Source organism: Oryzias latipes, chromosome 7 (genome assembly GCF_053564925.1).
Source record: "Oryzias latipes strain Hd-rR chromosome 7, Olatipes_Hd-rR_3.1".
In the NCBI taxonomy this organism is placed as follows: Eukaryota; Metazoa; Chordata; class Actinopteri; order Beloniformes; family Adrianichthyidae; genus Oryzias; species Oryzias latipes.
The window spans coordinates 4,295,825-4,309,269 of NC_136243.1; the positions used below are offsets into that span (position 1 = coordinate 4,295,825).

The 13,445-nt window shown below is 43.5% G+C and overlaps 1 protein-coding gene across 2 annotated transcripts in view; it reads left to right on the forward strand.

Moving 5' to 3' along the window:
• Positions 1–13,445, forward strand: part of lama5 (laminin, alpha 5) — a 129,232-nt gene that overhangs the window by 99,877 nt on the left and 15,910 nt on the right. For both annotated transcript variants that reach the window (XM_023957048.2, XM_023957049.2), the window contains exons 56-61: positions 1–130; positions 220–322; positions 548–661; positions 841–1,023; positions 2,604–2,746; positions 2,841–3,020. In XM_023957048.2, the coding sequence (XP_023812816.1) occupies positions 1–130; positions 220–322; positions 548–661; positions 841–1,023; positions 2,604–2,746; positions 2,841–3,020 (853 nt within the window). The remainder of the gene's footprint in view (positions 131–219; positions 323–547; positions 662–840; positions 1,024–2,603; positions 2,747–2,840; positions 3,021–13,445) is intronic.

Consider the following 13,445-nt stretch of genomic DNA (forward strand, 5'->3'; position numbering starts at 1 on the left):
TTTGGTCACAAAAACCAAGGAGGATGGAATCACGGATGTGACTAAAATCTACAACAACGTTGTCAACCGTGTGAAGGAGGCAGAGGAGGCTGCTAAGGCGGCGCTGAAGGACGCCAACATCACTTTGGAGGTATCAAATCCACAAAGCTGCTTCTCTCCCCCATAATAAAACAAATGCGACTGAGTGATTTAAAAATGTTGTTTTCTTGGTGCTATTAGAACATAAAAAACCTGGACCTCAGTGTGGTGGCTAAATCTCTAGCCAACAAAAGTACAGAGCTGAATGATGAGGCGCAGAAGCTGGAGGACAACCTGAACAACAGTAAACTTTTCTTTTCATCTTCTCCTGTCTTCAGATCCTCTATGCCTGAAATATTGCAGAAGCGAAGCCGTTTTCTCCAAATGTTCTTGTCTTCTTTAAAAGGCTGATCAAACAACCTTTTAACTAACGTGCAGCTGAATCCTGCAATAATGTGACCTTGATTACTGAGAATCTTCCCCAACAGTGGTTTCCTCCTGAGGAATTCAACTTGTCTTTGTGCTGCAGCCCTGAACCCACAGCTGGAAGAGGCTCGAAAGAGCCTGGAGATGTTCAAAGCCAAACAAGCTGAGATGATGAAGGATTTGGAAGCGGTGCAGAAGAACCTAAGCATGAGCTCAAGTACATACTTAAGATATTTGCCAAACAGTAGTTTCTTTCTGCCTGAATGACCAGTTTGATCCAATATACAGTAGAGATAAAATGATAGAGTGGGAATAAGAGTTCCTGCTAGCCTGTGCCATTCAGTTCACATGTTTTTACAACTTGAATCGTTAGGTTTTCATGTTCTCCATTAATAGATTTGACTGAGGAGATAGATGAAGTGAAGCGGGTGGCAGGTTTGGCAAACAGCTCTGCAACCCAGGTCAACTTGGCTCTGCAACCCATTAAAAAGCAGCTGGATGAGTGGCAGCAAACATACGGAGACACCAACGTCACCAATGAGGAAATCAAAAACGCCCTGATAGACGCCAACAACACGGGTAAGAGAACAGTCTGGATTCTGTCTGTCTGTCTGTCTGGCTGGCTGGGTCTGTCTGTCTGTCTGTCTGTCTGTCTGTCTGTCTGTCTGTCTGTCTGTCTGTCTGTCTGGCTGGCTGGGTCTGTCTGTCTGTCTGTCTGTCTGTCTGTCTGTCTGTCTGTCTGTCTGTCTGTCTGTCTGTCTGTCTGGCTGGCTGGCTGGCTGGCTGGGTCTGTCTGGGTCAAAATAAACCATTTGTTACAGAGAATCCAGAGTTTAGGGTACGCTTCTGTATCCAGACCAGGCAGACCTCCTGCAGACTGGAACACCCATGTCAGAGGTTTAAATGTCTTATAAAATAGTGCACCTGATGGGGAGTTCCTGTAGGACGGTGCTGTTCCTGCTTCCTGGTTCCACAGTTTAAAGTTAAAGAGCCAAACGTTCTCCATCACGCATTGGAAGTGTACTGAAGGACAGGAGTAGTGTGATGGTGTTGTGACTCTTTCCAGTAGCTGAAACTCCTACGTGAATTTTCCTTCAACGTCAGAGTTGGTGAGTCTTTATTGACCCTCCCCTGGAGAGTCTGCCGAAAGACGACTCGCAGCACTCAACAGAACGGCAGCTGTGTTTGAAGGGAGCAGTGTTTAGAGCTGGTGCCAAAAGGAGTGTACAGCGTCATGACATCTCTGCTGCTAATGCCAATAGTCAAAGTGGGATCAGAACACACAAACAGCAATACAACTGCTGCTCTAACACCATACACAGGTTATTCAGGGAATGATCTTTTTACCTGAAATGTGTTGAACTTGTAAAAAGGTTGAAGATATTTGGAGAATCTAAATGTTGGTATTAAAAAACTGCAAAGATGACTAAGACACAAACTTGAAGAGCCAAAATAAAACAGAGGGAATGTTTAACAATCTAGAAACAATTGTAACCACTACAAACTAGATGGACCACAGCAATGCAGACACAAAAGGAATCCAGAAACCAGAACCAGGTTCCAATCCAAGCCTGAGGTCATGGATCCTCACAGCTGAAGTCACAGGCCTTAAGCTTTCTGGCGTGTCTGCATCTTTATGGCGCATTTAACTCTTTTGTCCTTTCTTTTTTCTCTAAGTCCACCTTATTTTTAGAAGTAACTGTGCACAAATATGACAGTAGTCTTTATTGCTCCAATAGACATTTTCATGCAGTTATCACAGACATGTCTCATAATATTGCTCTAATAACATTTTTAAAAACAGTTGGATTGTTCTTAAAGTGGGTTTTAGAGCTGGTGTTGATGCAGGAAAGGTTGAATAATCCAGTTCCCTTTGGGGTCTAAATTCTAAAACACTATGCCCTTTCATTTTTTTTTTACCAAAATGTGCACCTATGTAGCCATTGACTGTGCTGTCTGTCTGTAGTACAGAAGACAAGTACAAACTAAAATAACAAAACGATTTCTAAGGACCTGAATGCAGCTAACACAAGGAAGATCCAGCTTCTGTACAAAGGATGAGGAGGAGAAACTTTGTTATTTTTTACCTTTTTTACATGTATAAGTTAAACAGATTGAACTGCAGAAAGAAAAAAAAGGCACTTTTGTAATCTCTGTAGTGCAAAAGCTGGATGAAGCCATCCCCACCCTCCTGAGAAAGCTGGATGAGCTGCAGAATCACTCGGCCCAAATGCCCAACATCTCTGAGAGCATCAGCCGCATCCGGCAGCTCATCCAAGAGGCACGCAACGCTGCCAGCAAGGTACAACCGTCCTGCCCTTTAATGGACACTTTAAAACCCACCCTGCTGTCCATCAATGAGTGAACCCTCATCGCTTCTGTTGTCCAATGTGCAGATAACAGTGCCCATGAAATTTAATGGTTCCTCTGCCGTTCTGGTTCGAAACCCCTCCAACCTGGCGGACCTGGCTGCTTACACCTCCTTGAAGTTATACATCACCCTGCCAGATGCAGCTCGGGCCAGGCGGGCCGAAGACGCCACCAGTCAGTTTGTCTTTTACCTCGGGAACAAAGATGTAAGCAACAAAACACAAAGCCTTGTCTGCATAATATTCCATCATTTAAATGTGCCAAACATCAGTGAGTTTATTGCTCATTACAGTGTGTTCCAAATTATTCTGCAAATCATATTTTACTTTGATTTTTTTAAAGAGGTTTTTATTTTTGAAAAAGTCATTGTTCCACATTATTACACACAACAAAGTTCCACAACATTCGATAGATCCTACAGGCCTAAAAGTGGTCATTTGTTGAATTTGCTGCATTCGGAGGTCATGTTTACTCAAATCAAAAGCTATTCCAATCAAAAACATCTTAACAGGTCAACTTCCATTTGAACATGGGACCCCTTCTTGTGTAGCAGCTTCACATTTCTTTCATCCATTGAACTTGTGAGTGTTGTGAGGTTTTCTGCTTGAATTTCTTTGCAGGATGTCAGAATAGCCTCCCAGAACTGCTGTTTGGATGTGAACTGCCCCCCAGCCCCAGAGATATTTTGCTTTAGGATGTTCCAGAGGTTCTCAATAGGGTTGAGGTCATGGGAGGATGGGAGCCTCAGTTAATCTCCTTTTATGCCCATAGCAGCTCATGATGCAGAGGTATTCCTTGCAGCATGAGATGGAGCAATGTCATGCATGAAGATGACTTTGTCACAGAAAACACTGTTCTTCCTTTTGCCATCCACCCACTACTCCCTCCATCTGGACCATGCAGGGTTGCACGGCGCTCATCAGTGAACAAGACTGTTTGAAAATGTATGTCTGTTCCTGCATGTGAGTGTTGTTTATGGGGGGGCCTGAATACAAGGTTTACATAGAACTGCAAGCCTCTGGAGGATCCTACACCTTGATGTTGGTGGGACTCCAGAGACACCAGCAGCTTCAAATGTGTTGCTTTGTGCTGCTTTGTAATGGTAGTTTAGCAGCTGCTCTCTTAATCCAACGTGTTTGTCTGTCAGAAACCTTCCTTATTCTGCCTTCATCTGCACCAACCTGTGTGTGCTCTGAATCAACCACAAATACCTTCATAGTAGGGACGGCCCGTTTGACACGGACGCTCCGGCGCTCAGTTCACCTTCATGAAGCAGAGTGGTTTTCTGCACAATGTTTTGGGGCGTGTGTCAACTAGTGCAGATCACGTGGTTGATGACGTACAAAGCGCCAAATGCATCAGTCAAACCACGGTTCAGATGTCACTAGTTGTGTTTGAACAGTGGGGTGTTATTCTCTGTAAATACAAATGAATCCTGAACGTTTCCTGACCAGTTCTGTTGTTTCCCCTGAATTGGAATCAGTGTCAGTTCACTGCACTTTACCATGACTCCTGGTAAAAAACGAACTGTGGCTCAGGATCTAATGTCCTGAGACATTGTCTCAGGATCGTTTCAACTCGCTTTCTCCTAATAAGACAATTCACTATGAACGTTATTTATAAGGAAAATACTTTTATGAATTTATGATGGCGAGATGCCACTGTCACATTAGAGACAGCTCAGTGGAAAAGTCACGGCGTCTGCACTCAGAGGTCCAGGGTCAAGACCAGTGTTTTACTTATTTTTTAGTTGCTTGGCCTTTATTTTCTTCATGTATGTGTGTTTTGCTGTGTCAAGCACTTCTCACAGAAAACATAACTCGTTGGTTGTTTTACATTGTTTTTTAATCATCATTAACAACATTGTTTTGTTTACGTTTTTTCATCATTTCCACAGTGAAGTGTTACAAGGAGCTTAGTATATGTGTTAGCAGATGATATACGTCCAGTCCTCCACCAGATACCGCTGTTCTGTGTGGTTTCAAAGCCCTGAATGGTTGGTTCATTTTTCCGGCACAATTACATGAACCCCTTGGAAAGCTTCATGAGGCTTCTATTCCCATCCCTACTTAATAGTACGATGATCACACTCAAGTTTTCCTGAAATATCTAAGGTTTTCATACCTAGTCCAAGGTATTTAACAATTTCAGACTTTTCAGCAGAGAGATCTTTTTTTCCCCCCATATTGCTAGAAAATATTGGTCTGCTTAATAATGTGGAGCATCCTTCTCTAGTAGTTTTTCTTTTAATTGAACTCACCTGGGGGGAGTTCCAGAAAGCAGGTTATGCTAGCTCCCACGGTAAGTTTGAGGCTAAGGAAGTTGATAACCTCAGCTTTCGGTTCCAGAAATGGAGGTATGTTTCAGGGTAGGTCAAGTTGCCATAGCAACTCATGCTCTGAACATAACCTGGTCTGGAGCAGGTTTAGTTGAAGGTTAGTTTGTTTTCAGAGAGGTGAAGCAGCATGGCGTGTCCATTTGAAGATGATTTAGTGGATGAAGAAGCTCAGATAATACTTTTTCCACCATGAGAGGGTGATAAGACCACATATGGATGTTGGAAAGATAAACCTTTTACAGTGAACTAACTTAATTATTTGCTTCAGTTAAGATAAATCATTTTTTTAGTTAAGTCAGCTTAAAAATAACACGTAGTTTTCAGACAGTTATTTTACTTTCATTTAAATTAATTCAATCAAGTAGGTGTAACTGTGGTGCTGCTGTTATATCGACACCGCAAGGAATTGTGGGATACCATTCCCTTTGCCTGTCTGGGCGGATTTGGGTTTAAGTGTGGGTTTTTGACCAAATGTTTTTAGTTGTTTTACTGTGTTTTGCCGAGTTATTTGTCCAGTTATGTTTAATTCTTTCTGCACCATGAGGGAGGGAGAGGATGATGAGTTTATATAGCACCCTACTGTGTAGTGGTGTAATGATGAATTCAGAGAGATGGTAAATGGTTAGATGATACTATCTGTATTGTGTAATTCATTTTATTGTTATAGAAATGACAATATCTGCAGGCTCAAGTTTAGACATATGAGAGTTCAAGAATTACAATAAATTAAAATGGAAAAATTTTAATTGAATTGGAGTAAAATTTAGTTAGATAAATATGTAAATTCGAGTTGTAAAAAGTATTGTGTTGGATCGACGTAAGAAATTAGGTTGAATAAACTCAATTACTTGTCATTAATTGAATTAATTTCAGTTGTGTAAGTTATATATCTATGCGTCACAATGGAAATAAGATCAGAAACTCGTGCGTTTACTTTGTCTGTTCTTCTACTACAAGCAGAAACTCTTTCTTTTGATGATGCAGCCGTATTACTTTTTTGATGGACGTATAATCTTCATACGCCGTCATTAAAATCTCAGACTCCGTCTCACTGAAGTATAGCGCTCTCTTTTTTTTCTCCACGCGTTTCCATGGTGACTCCAGAAATCGGCGATCCATTGAGAATGCCTTTATGTACCGTGCATTAACCCAGGGTTACCAAGTCGAGCGTAATTACGCCAACTCATATCCGGTCTTTTGGAACCGACATACCCAGAGTAAGCAAGTTCAGGCGGATTTCAGCCAGAGTTCAGGCTTAAAGTCAGGCTAGTTTAAACATGCTTCCTGGAATAACCCCCAGGTAAACTAATTATCACCAGTGTCTGAGATTGATGCCAGTGATCCAAATAACCCAGAGACACAGTGTCATCCATGAGTTTAAGTGAAAAACAAAGAATGTAATCGTTTTGACACTTACCGGTAAATATGTAACACTCTACAGTTCATTTAGAGTCTTAAGATTATTGTCGTGGGTTGACTATGGAACACAAATGAACAAATGAACAACCAATTAAATCAAGATTTGTTCTTTAACCATCATAATTTCATTGAACCCAGTCACACTCCATGAATCGCGCTCCCGATTACATTATAGGTCCGTGCACGCGTTTACGATGATTCCCTATTGTCCGTCTAGCGACTCCCACCTGTGTGCGCGTAAGCGCTCCGACGTAAACAATTCCTCCCAAAGTTAAAAGAAACAGAAAAACTGAAATGATCTCACCCCGTCCTTCGGGTTAACGTCAGGGAGTCTCATTTTTCTCATGGTCACTTTCCAGCCACGTCCTTCCCCAAAAGAAATTAATAATAATCCCAGCGGCAGAAGTTGGAAAGGTCCACGTCAGATCCTCCTCTGTGACTCCCGATGGTCGGTTTCCGGGGTATTCCGTGCGTGCTTGCTGTTGGAAGGGCCCTCTTAGTCTCCCTTTCCGTCTTGTCAGAGTTTGAACTCTCCTTCGGCTTTCAGCCCACCTTGTCTGTCCCTTTTTAACCCGGAAGCCATGCCGGGTGTTAACGCACCCCAGCTGATCGCATCAGCTGTGAGGAGTGACGTCAGCGGCATCCCCGGTACACAAATACCCAAAATACACACATTCACTAAAATAAAAGGAAAACATAGGACCTCTTCACCTCATAGGGTGTAAAATACAGAAAACATGATACATTTATGTGGCTTTGTCACATAGTCCCCCCCTCCAGCCGGAGGCTTCTAAGGACTTAACCCATGATGGGTCTTTAAATTAACCACATGGACGGTATCTTCCTTCTGTGGGTCACCCCAACCAACCCTGTAATTAACAGGCCCTAATCTTTGTAGTACTTTTGCTGGCCCTTCCCATCTAGGCGCAAGCTTTGCTGTGAACTTATCAGTGGCTTTGGAAAGTGGATGTGTTCGGACCCAGACTAGGTTACCCGGGAGAAAGTGCGCATCTTTCCTCCGTTGGTTATAGTACCTAGCTTGTCTAGCCTGATGCAACCCCACTCTCCGTTTGACCTCCTCTGCCATTTTACGTTGCCGTTATACCAGGTTGTACGACCCCAACTGTTCAGGTGATGGAGGTTTGTGAATTAACCGCTGCAGTGGGCCAAGTATGTTTCGTCCTAAGGCTAACTCTGCAGGGGTTTTCCCTGTTGTTTCCTGTTGAGCGGTGTTTATGGCAAAGCGGAACTCAGGGATCCATTGGTCCCAGGTGTTGTGTTGCTGGCCGATAAAGGAGGAAATCATGGTCTTTATGGTTCGGTTGAAACGTTCTGTCAGATTTGTTTGAGGATGGTAGCTGGTGGTTAATTTCTGTACGACTCCCCAGTTGTTACAGAGTTCGTTCAACAGATGACTGGTAAATTGAGGACCCCTGTCCGACACCAAGTATTTTGGTACCCCCCAACGAGTAAATATTTCTTCCCGTAGGACTTTTACAACCCGGGGTGTTTTGCCATCTTTGAGGGGAAACATTTCCACCCATTTTGTATAATAGTCAACGACCACTACAAGAACGGTGTTCGATTTCTTGCTCCTTGGGAAAGGTCCCATGATATCAATTCCCAACATCTCTCCCGGCAGAGACACAGAGGTGTTTTGTAATAAACCTGATGGTTTTCGGTTATCTGCTTTGGTTCTTTGACACACCTCACAGTTTTTTGTATGATCCCATACATCTTTACGCACATTAGGCCACCAGGCTACCTCCAAAACCCGCAACAATGTTTTTAGTTGTCCCAGATGACCTCCTAGAGGGTTATCGTGGAAATATTTCAGGAAATCTGAGATTAGCAATTTAGGAACCACTAACTGGAATTTTGTTCCTTGGTCTCTCAGAGGAACCCGACGATACACGACCCCTTGATGTTTAATAAAACTGATACGATCGGCAGGAGGGTTCCCTAACTGAGACTGACATAGCTCGTTCACTGTTGAGTCCTTGGCCTGGGCCTCGGCTATCTCTGCTAAGGTTGTTGGTAAGTCGGTGGAACTCTTCCTAGAGATCTTTAAACATGGAGCAGACCTGTTTTCATAATGTTCACAGGTCTGTGGTAGGTTGTTAGAACCCATGGTTTCCACCTCTGGTTCCCAAACCCTTGATAATGCGTCAGGAACCTGATTGAGACATCCCTTCCTGTAGAGCACTTTAAAGTTGAACTGCTGTAAACGTAAGGTCCAGCGCGTCAACCGGGAAGATGACTTTGGACAATTGAATGCCCATGATAATGCTGCATGGTCTGTATAAATGAGAAACTCCTGACCTTCTAGGTAGTGTCGCCATTTCTCCACTGCCCAAACTACAGCCAAGCACTCCTTCTCGGTGGTGGAATAGTTCTTTTCTGGCCCATTAAGCAGTCTGGAAGCATAAGCGATGACTCCCTCACCTTTTCCAGTTTCTTGGGTCAGAACTGCTCCGAGACCCACCTCACTAGCATCTGTGTGAACTTGGAAAGGAAGCACTGGGTTAGGTTGAATTAATACAGGAGGGCTTTTTAAAGCTTTTTTCAACATATCCATCCTGACTTGGCATTCCTCAGTCCATCTCCACTCAACCCCTTTTTTTTTTAAATTATGCAAAGGAGCGGCTATATCTGCAAAGTGGGGTATGAACTTGTGGTACCATCCAACTAAACCTAAGAATCGTTGGAGGGATTTTAGGTCTTTGGGAGCAGGGAAATTGCTTACTGCTTGGGTCTTGTCTGGGTCAATCTCCACACCTTTCTCTGACACAAGGTGACCCAGAAACCTTAACTGCCTTTTAAAAAAATGGCACTTCTTCATATTCAAATTAAGATTGGCAGCCTGCAGCTTTTGAAATACAGTGGCCAAATCTTTCTGATGGTCTGCTTTTGTCTTTGAATACACAATGATGTCGTCAATGTATACAAAACATATCCGTCCTCTCAATTGTCCTAAAACTTTCTCCATCAACCTTTGAAATGTTGCTGCTGCGTTCCGCAATCCGAAAGGCATGCATTTGAATTGGAAAAGTCCCAGGTGTGTTGTAAAAGCAGTGACTGGTTTACTACGTTCGTTCATCTCTACCTGCCAATAACCTGCCTGAAGGTCTAAGGAGCTAAACCAGGAGGCGCCTTCCAGTGACTCCAAGATGTCATGAACAAGTGGCATAGGATATGCGTCAGGCAGGGTCTTGGCATTGATCTTCCTGTAATCCACACAAAACCGGTAGGATCCATCAGGCTTGTTCACTAGGACTACAGGAGATGACCAGGCCGACTGCGATGGCTCTATGATGTTTTCTTGCAGCATTTTTTCTACATGTTCCTCGATCACTTTCTTCTTCAAAGGAGAAATTCTGTAAGCTCTACTTCTGACTGGTACATCATCCTTTAAGAAAATAGTGTGTTTTTCCACATTGGTCTTCCCTAAAACCCCTGATGTGACTGTAGGCCAATCATCAATCAGGGTTCCAAGCAACTCAGGAAAATCTGTGTCACAGGTCACAGGGTCCAGCGTGGTGGTGGCTGCCCAACACGGAGGAAGTTTTCCGGGCTGAACAGCATAATAAAGCTGAACTGATGGTAAAGAGGGGTTGGCTGAGTAATGATCTCTGGACTGCACCTGCATTGGCGAACCGAACTCGTGATACACATAACCTTGGTCAGATCTTAAGCCGTATGAATTCTTAGCCAAGTTGAGAATGGCTCCGGATCTTGAAAGAAAATCCAAACCCAGGATTAAAGGAAAGGCAAGGTGTACATCTTCCATTATATGGACAGACAATGGCCACTGTCCCACTTGTCCTTCCAAACAAATGGTCTTTTTACCAAGGGCTTGATGCACTGTTCCATCCGCCATGACAAACCATTGTCTTTCAGCAGGTTGAATGCTTTCTTCGTTCCGAGCTAATTCTCTCCATAAACCATTCCTCATCAATGTAAACGTGCTCCCAGTGTCCACTACAGCCTCAACTTTCACCCCCCGTATGGTGATTGGGATCATTAAAAGTTTAGGCTCACTACCTTTCTGTGGGTTCTGTTTTCCCACTGTGACCCCTATTGCTCCCTTTGGCATCATTTTCCGGTCAGTTTGTCTTTTGGGTGGTCTATCAGCACCAGCATGCACCTTCTGCCAGTACTCTTTAGCTCCTGAACAGTCCTTCTCCACCATTGAACCTATTTTCACCAGCTGGGCTACCGATGAAACGGTGCCACGCAGACAGCCGGCCACCTTGGGGTTGATGTTATTAAGTATCCGCCGAACTATTTCTTCCTCTGTCATGTCTCGTTTCCACTTCAGACACAAAGCCCTATAGTCATAGGCAAAGTCACGTAAACATTGCTCCGGCCTCTGCACAGTTGTTCTTAATTGCTCTTCCACTTCACTTAAATAATCAGTTGGCAGAAAAGCAGATAAAAAAGCCTCCTTGAATGTTAACCAATCATGCACAACAGGTTTAGTGGCTTTCCACCAGCTTAAAGCAGGTCCCTTCAGAACCGCAGACAGGGCTCCTAACAGCTCATGATTTGATAAGGGTCTAAGGTCAAGATAGTTTTCACACTGTTCAATGAAATTCAGCGCATCCGAGGTCTGCGGACCACCGAACGTGGGAAAATCCAACCGAACAGGAGGTTTGGAGTAAAAGGAGGTTGCACCAGACTGACTTATTTGGTGTGAATGACAGGGTGTGGGTGTCACAGTGTAATCTGTTTCGGTGGATATGGCTACTGTTCGCCGAGGTAGAGGGGTACTAACAGTCCTAAATTTCTTTTGTTGGTTCTGCCATTTCTCATCCCTTCGCAATAAACAGTTCACCACATCCTTCTCTAGTTTTTCTATGCTGGACATTAAAGTTTTTTCTAGCTTAGCAAAGCTGATGTCCACATACTCCCTGAAATTACTTTCTCGGTTAAGAGAGCTTGTGACAGATGCTCTGAAAGTTTCTTCTAATTCCTTCACGTGCTCTTTTAGTGCTGCCACCTCCTGAGCTAGATTGTCATTCTCCGTTTGACAGTTTTGTTCTTGTGTATGAGCTTCTTCTGTCTCAGCAACTTCAACCCCAGCATCATCATTCACAGCATCCACTTCATCATCCTCATTATTCCCCTGTACGGACCCGTCATCCTCACTGCTATGCAGGTATAAGGTACTTAGTAATGATGATAATCCTCCGTCTGAAGTTTGTCTGCGGGTAACAAATGGCCCAGCTGTGAAATCTAAATCTGTTTCAGCCTCAGCCATTTCTGTTGCTTTGTGTCTCAGTAACTTTTTAGAAATTATAGAAGTAATACATACACAAATCACCCCACACACCCACGAAAACAAATTACAAAAAGGATAAACTAATCCCCATACTGGCCACCATATGTAACACTCTACAGTTCATTTAGAGTCTTAAGATTATTGTCGTGGGTTGACTATTGTTGTGACTTAATATGATGTTGCTCCGAGTTACCTTAGCGTGGGTGCTATCAGCGGGTCTCTTAATTAGGACAGACGACAGGGACACAGCTTTCGATGCCTGAGCATTTACATGTACTTTACTTTCAAACTCCTCATGGCATATACAGGCCGACAGCACCACCTATTGGTGGCGGTGGTTATTACTGCTGTCTATCACAATATACCACATCCCTCTTTTCCCAAGACATGTTAGTCATAACATCTTCAACAGTTGTTTAAACACAAAAGCACCCTCTAAATAATTTGAACATTAGACGGTCTTATGCTCTTAACGTAATGGCTAGGCAAATTCAGATTGTAAACAACCTTACATTTAACAATGTGCATCTTAGTGCAGTAGTCTGAAACTTCGACATACAAACATTTAACTTATTTCTTACAATGTTTCAAAATGAACATACTCTTTTCTTTTACGTAACCATTAAACAAATCAAAGCAACAGTATGAACACAAAACTGTCACATTAACTAGTCTCTGTATCTGGCAGGACGTATGACTGCTCGACCACTGCGTGTGAAGTACGGTGCTGTGTTTTCCATACTCTCTGAAGATGATTTCTGTGGGGAATCACATGCTGGTGGATCAACTGACTCTGGGTTTTGAGAGAATAGTCCATCCGAGTCCAAATTCAGAGTTGTGTCCTTAAACAAACTCGAGTGTGTTTTCCTCAGATGCCTTCTGTTCCTCCTGAGAGTATTACCTGATGGTGTTCGCACGGTGTAGGAGCGTGGTTCCTCTCTTTGATGAACGATGACTGCTGGCTCCCAACCGCGGCGGGTTTGCATATGCACAGTGTCACCAGGAGATAGAACAGGTAGTGGTCTTGCACGCTTGTCAAAGTGCAACTTTTGCTTTGATTGCATGTCTCGTAGTTTTTCTGGCACGTTTTGTGGAGTTGACTGTCTCAACACATTACTAGAACATGGCAGGGTGCTGCGCAGGACTCGTCCCATCAACATTTGTGCGGGTGACAAGTTCAATCCAGTAACTGGAGTGTTTCTCAGTGATAACATCACTAGATGTGGATCAGTGCCGGTCTGGATTGCTTTCTTTAGTGCATGTTTGACAGTCTTAATGGCTCGCTCCGCCATTCCATTTGAAGAGGGAAAACCAGGGCTGGAATGAGTGAGCTTAATCTCCCAAGCATCTGCGAATGATTTCATCTCATAGCTGGCAAATGGGACATGGTCGCTCACTATTTCTTTGGGAATCCCGTGTCTTGCAAACACTGACTTCATCTTTTGAATGACAGAGTAAGCTGTTTTGTCTGGTAAGTTTAGAACCTCTGGGTATTTGGTCAGGTAATCAATTAACAGCAGATACGGCTGACCCTCCAGCTCGAAAATATCTGCTCCAATTTTCATCCACGGCAGCTCCGGAATCATGTGT